The sequence below is a fragment of the Mesitornis unicolor genome, unplaced genomic scaffold, assembly GCF_000695765.1.
Source record: "Mesitornis unicolor isolate BGI_N332 unplaced genomic scaffold, ASM69576v1 scaffold1557, whole genome shotgun sequence".
Classification (NCBI taxonomy): Eukaryota; Metazoa; Chordata; class Aves; order Mesitornithiformes; family Mesitornithidae; genus Mesitornis; species Mesitornis unicolor.
This window is the reverse complement of record NW_010198284.1, coordinates 84860-97228: the sequence shown is the minus strand read 5'-3', so window position 1 is coordinate 97228 and position 12369 is coordinate 84860. Positions and strand designations below refer to the sequence as shown.

The 12369-nt window shown below is 42.2% G+C and overlaps 1 protein-coding gene across 1 annotated transcript in view; it reads right to left on the bottom strand.

The window, feature by feature from the left end:
- LOC104544270 (receptor-type tyrosine-protein phosphatase gamma-like) overlaps positions 1-10751 on the bottom strand; it is a gene marked incomplete at both ends in the record, with an annotated part of 268982 nt that extends 258231 nt beyond the window's left edge. The window contains one exon of the mRNA XM_010189091.1: positions 10643-10751. Within this exon, the coding sequence (XP_010187393.1) occupies positions 10643-10751 (109 nt within the window). The remainder of the gene's footprint in view (positions 1-10642) is intronic.
- Positions 10752-12369: the final 1618 nt, after the last annotated feature.

The window sequence follows — 12369 nt, the reverse complement described above, 5'->3', positions numbered from 1 at the left end:
CAGCCACACTTGGGCAATCGGGGAAACAGCACCTAGCCTCTCCAAGTGAGTCAGAAATGAAGAACCCCAAGTGAAACGGCTCCCCCTGAGCTTTCTGGCAGCTGCACAACTTAGGATGTTGGCCTGAATGCTCTAAATACAGCAAGGTATAAAAAGCAGCTTGGGCCAGCCGCAGAGCCCCTTGGGCAATCTGGGAAACAGCACCCAGCCTCTCCTTGCCCTCCTGGTCTTTACAGCTGTGATCACAACATGGCCTAGAGCAGCTATGGTGGGACAGATGTGTAACTGCACACATGCCTGCAAGGCTGCGACTTGCCCTCCTGGTCTTTACAGCTGTGATCACAACATGGCCTAGAGCAGCTATGGTGGGACAGATGTGTATGCCTGCAAGACTGCGATCCTATAGCAGCGTGGAACAAGTATTCATGAACTGAGACTGCATTCAGAGAGAAATGTAGGGGAAGAAGGGTTTCCTTCAGCCACAGGTACAACAGACTGGCTGAGGTCAAACTCAGCAGGACTGTTTGGAAGCAGGATTTTTGAGGTGGAAAAAGATAGCTCTGATAGTCATGGCAGCAAAGACTCCTTTGGTGGAAGTCAGTCCACTTCAGGATTTTTCAAGCAGTTACAAGTCTCAAAGGTATCTCACCCTACTGAGGGTTCAACCACAAGGACTCCATGAGTCAGTGATGCCCACCAGTCCTTACTAAGTTAGTTCAAGTTGCAATCTTCACCTCTGCAACAGGGACACGCAGCTCCTAATTCTTCAGGAATTAATCCAGCCATCTCACTAATTGTCCTGAAAACATTACCAGCCCACAGTCACCTCACAACTGGGCAGCATTAAGGGATGGGAGTGGGTGGAAACAAATACTTATGAAACATTCATTCAGGGTTCAGTTGAATTAAACCAGATATAGAAAAACAGAAGCTTGACAGTCAGGTCCTCAGTAAGGCTTGACATTATTTTTAAACTGGAGAGGAACTTACCTCTTCAATAAATCATTCCAGTGCCAATAGCCTCCCTCAGTTAGGAAAGCTACAGAGATGACCCTTAAGAGTTCAGAGGAGAGTTAAAAACATTTCCCAGAAAATCATTCAAGTTCTGATAAAGACGTAATTTATATGCACAGCTCTGCACTCCATTGCAGGATTTCATATTTATTTAATTTGATGGTTAAAAGTGTGCCCATCCAACTCTTTGGGCATATATAGTCTTTAATAAAAAACTGGGTAATTTAGAGCCAAATGTTCAGTGTATTGAATAGGAAAAGAATGTCCTCTTCCTCAAGCCCAACACTGCCCCAACCCCATCAGAAATGACTGAGAGCACCAAACAGATCAAGACCTTCACCAGAGCAGCCAGCACAAGGAGAAGGTCGGCTTGCTGCTGAAGGAAGAATTAAATCTCCATAGCAAAATCACCTCCAGGAAGGCTTCCTGTTAGCTCCGGAGCCTCAGAGCACCTGTGCTACTGACATGGTCTCCCCATGAACAGGCGGTCTCTAAGGCAATCAAGACCGCCTCAATTAGTACTTGCTAAGGTTGGATGCGTGGCCTAAGAAACAGTGCCCGGCACTGGCACTTGGGCTGAATTTCTAACTCTGCAGTACATCACATGGGGTATATCAAAGAAATTACTTGAACTGCCCTGTCCTTCAGTTCTCACCATGTAAACACAGCTACCTCAGAGATATCACAAGAATTAGAACAGCCCCGACTGCTAAGCACTCATACTGCAGTACCAAAGGACATCTCAGAACACACACAGATCAGACTTTTTAATTCTCCCTTTCTCCAATAGGGATGTGAGGTTCAACACAGAGGAAACCCATGGCACCTCCACCCACCCCCAGCAGACACTGCCCCACTGCAGCGCTGCTTCTGCTCACTCCTCCCTCGTAAGGGAGCCCAACGGGGCAGAGGCTCCTGCACTTGCAGGCAAGGGCTGCTTTTACAGGATTGTACTGATTAAAACCTGCATGTCTTCAAAGTCACATTCTGCAAGATGGAGACACCTTCTGGGAAAGGAGAGAGAGGAGGCAATTCCTAAAGCACCAAAAAGAAGGTTATCTTCTGAACAGCAACTGGAATGACACAAAACAGCCATCTGACAACACCAAAATAATAGAAATTATTCCTCATCTACCGCATCAAGTGCAGTACTGGCCTTACCCAGCCCCTTCATACAAAGGCTTCACTTACATCCTGCAACCAGAATTCCAATTCATACCTTGATTATTTCATGCTTGGACTACTACAATAATATTTGTGCCAAGCGACTTTTTTATCCGCACACTACAAGGCTCTTCAGAGCTTCCTTGCTTGCTGTGTTTCCCACTGCAGTATCCTTGCTGCTCGCATGCTTTTTTCCCCACTGTTACTCCCCTGTATGCATTCAGTTACACATGAAAACAAGACTGGAAGTTCAATGTATTACTGCCACCATTCAAGAACCTCAAGGCAAGAGTAGACCCCAACCTTCTGTGTGTTCTCCAGTCGATTTGCTGAACTTGCATTGCAGCTGCTATCCAGACACTCCATCTTTCTTTTGTATGTTTAAAATACAGGCATTTCACACGTTTTTAGGTCTAAAGAGCTTGAAATATTTCATACTGTTTCCTATTTCAATGCCTAGAAATGAGCTAAATTGACAGCTTTCTGCTGCACTTCAGCACACTCAGTTTCACAAAACAGTGCACTGGTTGTTGTCATTGCAGAGGTTTTCTACAAATGTCCCAGTGTTCGCACTGGAAGAAAATGCAACAAAAAGCAGAGTACATGTTTAAAGAAGTGAGGGGCTTCTCCTCCCCAGCAACAGCAGCTCTTTGTGCTTCCTCACTTCAGCATAAATGGCCAGAGCTGTGACTGCAGCACTGCAAAGTAAAAACACTTTGATGTACTACTGAAACAACTGCATCTGAAGCTCTGAAGATTTCATCTAGCAGCTGTTGTAGTTATTTTATACTTTTGTGCTGTGGTAGGGGAAAAAACTTCATGAAAGAATGAAAGTTGAGGGAACATCTGGTTCTTTGCACCTCTTATATCTAAGCTTCTCAGAGCTGTTCATCTGCCAATTACCTATCTACTCACAGACAGTAAAAGATTCAGAGCACTCAAAAATCAGAGATTTGCTTTAATGTATTTAAATCATAGAAAACAATCAGCTCCAGGAAAAAAACCTTGCCTAAGAAAAAGGCAATTTCACCATAACCATGTCCAACGTCTAAAAATTCAATCATTTCATTATAGACTGAATATTAGGATTGACTATGAAAGTACTTGGAATAAACTGTAAACGGGGCACACAAGAAAAGGTGGCAGCAAGAGAGACAAAGCAGTATTAATGGCATTCAATACAGAAATCGTGTCTGTGTGTCTTAAGTAGAAACTAAATTGCCATCCGAGGTTTTCTTAGCAGATTACTTAGGAATTTGCCAATAGACAAACAACATAAATGACAAAACTCTCCATCAGAGCTGCCTTCCCCAGCAATACGGCTTAGTAAAAACGATACAGATTTCTTGGGCTGCTTCCGGCAAGGCTGGCTCTCCTCAGAGGACTGCTGATGTTAAACACTTGACACAAACGTGTGCTTGAACCGACCAGCTCATGGGCAGGAAGATATATCCCATTGTCAGGGATAAGAACTTGCAAACCTATTTCTTCATTCTCATAGCAAAACCAAAAGACAGTATTTTGTATTTGCTACTTCACAACGCAGGATAGCTAAAGAAAGATAAAAAGCATTCTCCTTGACATCCTCCTTGTAAGCACACGGTTTGATACAGATTCTGCAGACAAGTACATGTCTAGTGCACGTTTGTACAGTGCCTTGCTCGTGGACATGAAGACTCGTGACCCAGTACCGTCAGAACACAAACCATCAAGACATACAGGCAGTATGTCCTGTTTATTTGAGAACACACAGCAATACACCACTTGCTTTAGCTGTGCACATTAAAAACATCAGGGTTCATGCTTAGATAGTAATAGCAAACTCTCAAGCTATGGCCTTCCATGTTTTCCTTATGAAAGAGCGCAGCATTGATTTCTGGTACAACTGTTACCCTAATAAGATTGCACATGGAAACGAATGCATCACAGCTGGTTTCAGCAGGGCTCAGTGAAGACTGCCACTCGTTTCCAATGAACCCAGATGAAGTATTCACAGCTTAGTTTACTGATCAGAGCCAATATGCATGGGAATATTTTTTCCTAATTCTCTCAGATTCGCTCCTCTTTAGAAAGTCAGCTTAAAAGAGTGAGGAAGGGAGAGAGCCAGAACCTGCTCATTTTGACCACCCTGCACTTAAGGGAGCCGAGTGCTCCTACAGTGGAACAAGAACGGTGCATGCAGCACACCAGTTTTGGTCAATATCAGGATTTATTATTCTGAGGGACAGAAAGAGTGAAATACTGACCATGGCAAATAGGCCATTAGTTACCTCTCAGTTCAATAAGTCTTGATGCTTTCCTTGCTATGTGCTGGTTATTTCCTGTCCAATTCACATTAGCAGCTTATTTAATGAGAACAATCTAAGCAAAGTGAGAGAAATCCACACATTTACAAAGGACATCACCAAGTTACATTTCATCACAGTTAACACCATTTGCTATTCTTTCAGGAAATAACCTTCACTGATCTTTCCTGTTTTAATGCCAGCAATTGCTTTTGAGAAGAACACTCAATTCTTACATTCACCACCGGCTATATTTTAAATAATAGCATCTTAAAAGGACAGCAATAACTGCCTAAGTGTTGTAGGACAAAGCATTCACACAGCAATAGTGTCCACTAGCATGACAGTGTGCCCACAGTTCCTGTTCTTAATGGACATTTTTCCCCACTCACAGGGTCATTCCTACTCTCGAAAAGCCTTTTTTTCTTCTATTAAATTCTACTAATGTTCATGGTGGTTGCACAGAACCTTGGAGAGAAAGGATCCAACACTTTATACAGGAAAATACATCAGTAAGGACACGCAAAAAGAAATGAAGCATCATAAGTAGTGCTAGTAATTTCACATAGAAAATGACAGATGAAAGAGGAAAGAGATGCCTTGAATACACTGTAAGATTAAAGAGAGAAAAAAACAACTGTATGCATTTTCTACATAGGATTTTCTTTACAAAGCCATCGATAAATAAACAAGTAAAAAGAACACGTATATGTCCTTGGACAGTGTCTGGTTTTTTGTTCTGAGAAGCCCAAATGTTTTTTATTACTTAAAAGAGAGCATTCCTTGAATGAGTCAGCTTGCAGCACTGAGGCTGATCAGAACAGCCACCAGGAGAGCAGGGTACACCAGCACCACTAGCACAGCAGCACAGCTCAACTGGGAAACTCCAGGGACAAAGGCACCATCGCCTGCAATTTCCTGTCCCAGGACACCGCAGCCTCCCATTCCGTACCCACCGATCACACACGTCAATACTGGGGATAATCAGATGTCACATCTTACACCAGAAGACTCCAAGAGGAATTTCCCCGATTTGAGCAACAGAGCAAGGAGCAATATTTCCTCACAGCCACTTCTGGTTTTCTACCATCTCATTAATTTTACAGAATGTTTTTTAAGAAAAACAGATATAAGTAGGTACAGGCCCTTTAGAGCTACTATCACGTAAGATACAGGCATCTGCGTCAGCATCTCATATCGTAATCTTGTCCTTAAGACCTGACCCTCTCACTACCCAATTTTTTGAGCTAATGCAAGGCAAAACAGGGTCTGCTCAGGTCACCAGCAAAGTGTTCTCAGCACTGACAGATGCAACACTTGACACTGAGAGGCATCTTTATATGTCTGGAGTACATACACACGCTATGTGAAGTAGCATACATTACACAAGGGAGGGCCAGTCAGAAAGCCTTGGATGTGGTGGACTTTTCAATTGTAAATTTCTGTAGGATTTCTTTTCACGTTCTGTTTTGCTGCTGTTGATTTTTTCAAAAAGCAGCACATATATCTTTACAAAAATGCTTCCACACTGATAATGAGGCACTTGAACTGCCATCTGTCACGATTACAGGTATTAGAAACATACTGAGTTCTGTGGCAATTATAAAGAAGGGCTAAAAATAATTTCAGACTTGTCTTTTCACTAAAGTACATTCAGGATCCACACCTGCTTCTTGCTTTGACTGTGCTGCACCTATTCCACATTCCTGTTACACTACAAGTAATGTAGCCAGTCACAATTTAGGAAGTTTCTGGCAAACTGTAAGACACGATCATGGAATAAATACTTTGCCAAGACATACACAAATACACACACATGGAGAAATGCCTCTAGAAATGTAGTCTGAACTTCCTGAAAAATCCTAAAAAGAACATCTAGGAAATCTCAGTCTCTGCTCAGCCTTGCAGTTCCTATTTACAGACAACTTAGTCTTCTGTTCCAGAAGTGAGCAAACACTGAAATTTGGTTTAAAGAGCTGCTAGCGTAGACTTAACGAAGTTTCTTCTGAAAGGCTGATTGTGTTTCCGTCTGTCTTTTTGACAGAACCCATTTAAAATGGGCCTTCTTCATTTAATTATCTAGTCTTTATTTTTTGCGAGTTTTATTTCTGAACTGGAATAAATGTTACAGCCAGAATTGTGTCTGTAGACAACAGGCTTATTTTATATAGCTTAAAAATCTTTTCCTTTACAATTGAACAGTGAAGCAAGAGCTCTGTGGTACAGGCTTCACAGCTCTGTATAGGGCACTGAAGCTCCAAGTGTCCTGTCATAGGGACATTTAGGTATGTAGGTGCCTTATACAAATATTACAGACCCAAGGGCTGTCTGATGCCTGATCAATAATTGAAGTTTATCCTCTCTGAACTCTTGTGCCCACGAGGAGCAATATTACCAGGCAGTAATGGCACAGATAGCTCAGGAAAATTCCTGATGTCCAGAGTTTAAACCAGCTCCCAGACCATTCACCCTCCACAAGAGCACTGAGCAGCAGAAGGGTTTCCAACAGGCTACAGAGGAATTACTCGAAGTATGACAGTACAGGAGAAACACATCTTGTGGAAGATAAAGACTTGAGGGCTCTCTGCACTGCAGGAAAACCACAACTGGCTGGCTGCTTTCAGGCCTCTCCACCCCCAGCTCAGGATTTATAACACTTAAGTTCAAACAAACAAAAGCTCTGTAATCAGGGAGGCACAGCCATAAACGTAGAGAATCCTCTGCTGCTAGAAATCATTACAAATCAATATAAAGCCATAGTTCAGCTTAATGTAGGTCCAGCAGAGACATGGGTGTGCTGGTCAACATTGGGGTTTAGCAGATGACTGCCCACTGACAGCTGGCAAAAGCTGTCCTGGTCTTATTTACTCCAGTTGGCAAATTCCCTTAGAAGAAACTTCAGATTCACCAGCACATAACTTCCTTCCCTGCCCAAACTGCTGGGGCTGAGCCAGCAGACGTTGTTCAAGCAACCAGAGGGGAGCTGGCCTAACCATTTGAGGATAGGGAAGGGAAGCGGCCTACCAGATAATGTCTGTGCAAGAGCTTGGAAATCATCGACATGGGCTAATTGCTTACTGCAGAGTAAGGTTTCCACTCTCTGTAGGCTTATTTGATGTAAAACTTAATAATCACATCCAAAACCCTTCCTGCAAGACAAACATTGTTCGTATATAAACTGCTTAGCCAAGCCCTGCTCAGGGTTCCTGGGAAATTTTCTGGGGAATGAGGAAGCAAGGAGAAAGAAAGAGATAACATGATCATCCTCCTCACTGTGCTCGGCTAGAAACAAACATCTGTCTGGCATCTGGGCTCTGCCATCCACCATTTATTCCTATCTTCAACTAAACACAGAACCCAGGCATTTTCATTACCTCTGGCTCAGTCAGTGAGCAAATACGGACAAACAAGAGAGGCTGAACTGGCAGAAAATCCCACATGGAGCTGGAAGGAACCAAGTGAGGGGAAGAAAGAGAAACTCTCACATATAAAAAGCCATAATAGAGCAGCAGCCTGTAGAAACACGCAGTTTCTAACGGAGCACAGGCTCCTTTTCTCACCTAATTGCTTATTTTAATTTCCTCTCTTTCCTGGAGAGACGCTGACAATACTGAGATTTGGCAGGACATAACATCAACCCTGGAAAACTCCTTTAGAAATAACTAAGTCTTTCCCAAACCACTACTTGTCTTTGCCTTTTCCCGCTCACACACAACCCAAATTGCTGCCTGCATCGCAGCATTCACACTTAGCACATGGCTCTGCCCCTCCTTCTCCCAGAAACTTTGTGGGGCTCAGCGGGGCAAAGCTGCTCCTCCTCGCGGGCAGCAATCACAGCGTGGCTCAGGACACCAGATCTCCATCCACCTCCAGGACGGGCTCACTCAGGTGCACTATACACACAACCCCCACAGCGGTGACACACAGTACCTCGCTGTTTGCTCACACCTGTATTTTGCATCACAAAACCTTTGGTGAAGAAGACCCCCATGTTGCAGTTGGAAGACTTGGTCCAAAACCACATTCCCCTGAAATAGCATTTCAATGTTCAAACAGCAGCCTGACAAAGCATCCTGAGAAAAACATATTATATCCTCTTCTGATTTCTTGACAAGGGCTGGTAAATATATCATTTGCACCTTTTCCATCTCCTAATTTACTCCTTTTATTGGCAATAGTGACAAAATGTTCTAATTAGATAGCACTAAAAAGGTAAAATGGCATGTGATTGACAGCTGAGAAGTCACTACCTGCTCTCTGAAAAACAGATTGGCTATTTTCCTCATAGGAGCAGATTTATCAATAGACAAAAGATGCAAAACCCCAAAAGGTAATGTATAATTACACATCAGGACTATACACGTTATTTTGACATATCTAAAAGGATCTGTGGGTGATAAAAGCTTTTTTGGAGGGGTGAATGTGTGATATTACTCAGAGGAAGAACAGCATAAAAAATAAAATTAGGAAAACTGTCATATGCATAAACTGGCGTTTGGTGCGTTTGTGTGGTTTTGGTTTGCTGGGGAGATGGTGTTGGTTGCTCGATTGTTGCTTTGGGGGTTGGTTTTTTATCCCCCTTTTTTTTGCCCCTCCTTTTTCATTAAACCAGGACAAGTTAAACAAAAGAGTCGAGTAACTCAAGCAGAGTTTTGACACAACAACAGAATAATTCCACTGGTGTCTTACCTTTTTAAAAACACTTTCATTTAACCACATGCAATGAATATTCCAAATACATTTTTCAGTAACAGAAACAAATTAAGCCTGCCAAGTAGCACTTAACTTGCAATATTTTACAGAAGACAGCAGATAGGAGTAGGCCATTCATTTCAACAGACAAATCTTTCCTCTACTTGTTTATTTCTACTTTTTATCAGTTTGGGGGCTTAAAATCTAAAGCTATTTTAAGCTGCAATATAGAAGTATATCTTGTAGAAATATATTTGTCCATCTGATAATCATCTCAAAGTTTAACAAAAGTGGTCATTTGTCCTCTGTTATTAAAATGTTTAAATTTGTTTCACTTGAATGACCTCATTTGCAAATGAGAGCACTTGTATTTTGAGAGCTAATAGAGAAAACTTGTGACATCTGGTATTTTGTGTAAAAAAACCTCTTAAGCTTACCTACAATTATTCATTTCCAATGAAATTTACGGTCTGTATAAAACAGAGGAGTTGGCAGTCAAAAATTAACATTTGCCTGCTTATCTGGTATCAGTATTCAGACTTCTTAGGAAGTAATGTTTTTCCTTCAGCTGAAAGTAGGCCTGCACAACATTCCTCTTGGAAGAGCACCAAGTGCTCGAAATGCATCTCAGATCTTCCAGAAAAGCACACAAAAAGTTCTTTATAATGCTTGAAATCTTCATTAAAAACGGTCTAGATATTAGTCGTTTTTCCATTGAGCCAACACAGCTATTAACATGATTTCAAGTTGCTGATTTTTATTTTTTTTAACAACTTCACATACAGAGCTGGAATTTTCTAGACCTGAACCAACTGTCAAACCATACATCAAAAACATCATTGTGAAGTGTATTTTGATTTGTGACATTTCAAAATTGTGCAGACACATCAGGTTTTCCATCAGACACATAAGGGCAGTGGGACAAACAATAAAATACCCTCCCAATATCCTACCTTTTCAGCATCGCACATCCTGGTGTGATGCTGCACTGACAGGTTTCACTGTCATCATTATATACTACCAGAAAAACACATGCACACAGAGAAATAATTGCAAAATTTCTAGCTTTGGGTTGTTTGGGGTTTTTTTGTGTGGTTTGTTTTTTTTTTTAATCTGGATGTATATGTGGATGCTCACAGTCCTCCTAGAAAGCTCAACAGGGTAAGCATAGGGTGAGCTTGGGAATACAGCAACTGGACAGGGAGAGTAAAGAAAAGTTTGTGGGAATGTGCCTTTTTAAGGGGGTGTTAAGAAACTAAAAGAAGACAGAGAAACAGCAGAGTAATAAGGGAAACCCTGCAGGTAAACAGCATGAATACAAGGAAGGAGAGGACTTGTGTAAAGGGAGTTTGCAACAAAGTCAGCAGAAGAAAACACACTGTAAAACTAATTTAAAGTATTTCTGAGTGTACCAGTAACAAAAATCAAGTAAACAAAGTGGTTTTGGAGCTATTTCTTGTTTCCATCCTCTGAAGAAGTCAACTCACCCGAGTATGCCCAGTAAGGATCCCCCGAAGCCTTTCGCCTTCGTATCTGCACAGAACTACCATGTCTGTTTTCATGCAGAGTGCCAACATAACCTTCGGTCAGAGCTGGGAAGAGAAGAAGCAGGAATCATTAGGAAAGGAATATTTACTCCCTGGAGTTTACACTGTGAAGGTTTAAATCTTTGTTAGCAGAGACTACAAAAGCGGCATTGCTTAAAAAAAGTGAACAGGCACCCACGAAAACCCACCATCCAAAGGCGATTCCCAGAAGCCAGGACTCACTGATGCCACTATTCTCATCTGGCACATGCCAGCATAAACTGTAGTAATTTCCACAGGAAAACTCTCCAATATATGCAAGCAAACAAGTATGAGCCATGACACATAACCAAACTTCCTCTGCCTACACCCAGAAGACAGCTTACTCCACTAGTGACTACTAAACTACTACTTGTAATTCCACACAAAAATTATCAAGATCTTTAAAAGAACACAGATGCAAGTGTGTGAAAAACACCGGTACCTTGGTTACCATTACCTTGGTTATCATAACTGCATCAGAGCCAAAAACTTCTGTGCTATAATAAATGCACACAAACAGAAAAACCCTTAGATCTGCAGATGTGGAATGTGAAGGACAAGTATGCACCACCTGGCTTGCTGGAAATTTAAGGCTAACCGATCCCAAACCACTTATCTGATTCAAGTAAGAAACTAGCTGAATAATTCAAATTAAATCCTTAGAAAACCATGTAAAGAAGCACTGCTACCCATATGCAGCCACCAAGCACTGCATTCCCTTCTGTCCCCAGGCCAATTACAGCTGGGCTGAAACACAGCTTGGAACAGAGCTTCACTGAGCACCAAGCACCAGTAACTCACCATTTGGTTTTCCTTCCCTTTGGAAATGCTTCTGGGTGACATCCCTTTGGTACCGCACTAGCGGAGAGCAGGCTGTGTCCAAGGGCTATGCTGTACAGACAACTTTGCCTCTGCAACACGGATTTGTGCACATTTTAGAATCCTGAAGCAGTAGGAAAAGCCATGCAAGCTCAGGAAAGGCACTGCAGGTTTGCCCCTGTCAAAATTTCTCTTGTGTGAGCAAAGGTACTAACTGCGCAATTTATGATGAGTCTTCGACTTTAATGAATTGTCCAGATTTCTTGGCAACATCCTAAATGTTAATTCACTCCAGGCTGGAACACATCATGCTACCAGGATCTGTAGGCAACACTACATCACACACCTGACTCTCTCCTCAGACTTCCTCTAATACAGTTCCCTGCCTGGGAGGCAATTGGCTCTCATCAAAACAGGAAAGAACAGGGAAGGGATGCGGAGACCCAAACTCTCAAAGCAAGAAACAACCCAAAATGACAACAAAACAAAGCAAAAAAATACCAAAACCAAACACCCAGTCAAAGACCAGAGACCTTGAAAACCCCAAGGAAGAGAACATAGAGAAACCCCAGGTGGATGGCTGGAAAGGCTATCAGAAAAAACTGGCCCAATTATTCACTTCAAATTCACATCTTCTGGGAAATAAACCTAAAGTTCCTCCTGATTACAAAATTAAAGAGAGCAGCAGCCTTCTTTGGAGCATTCTCTACACTGAGAAGGGGTTGGGTTTTTGTTGCCCAGAAAAATTGTGATCCCTGCAGGCAGAAAGAAAATTTCGCCCTGCTACTTCTGCAGGTACCTGCTCAGTGAGCCCTTGTCTGTGCCTT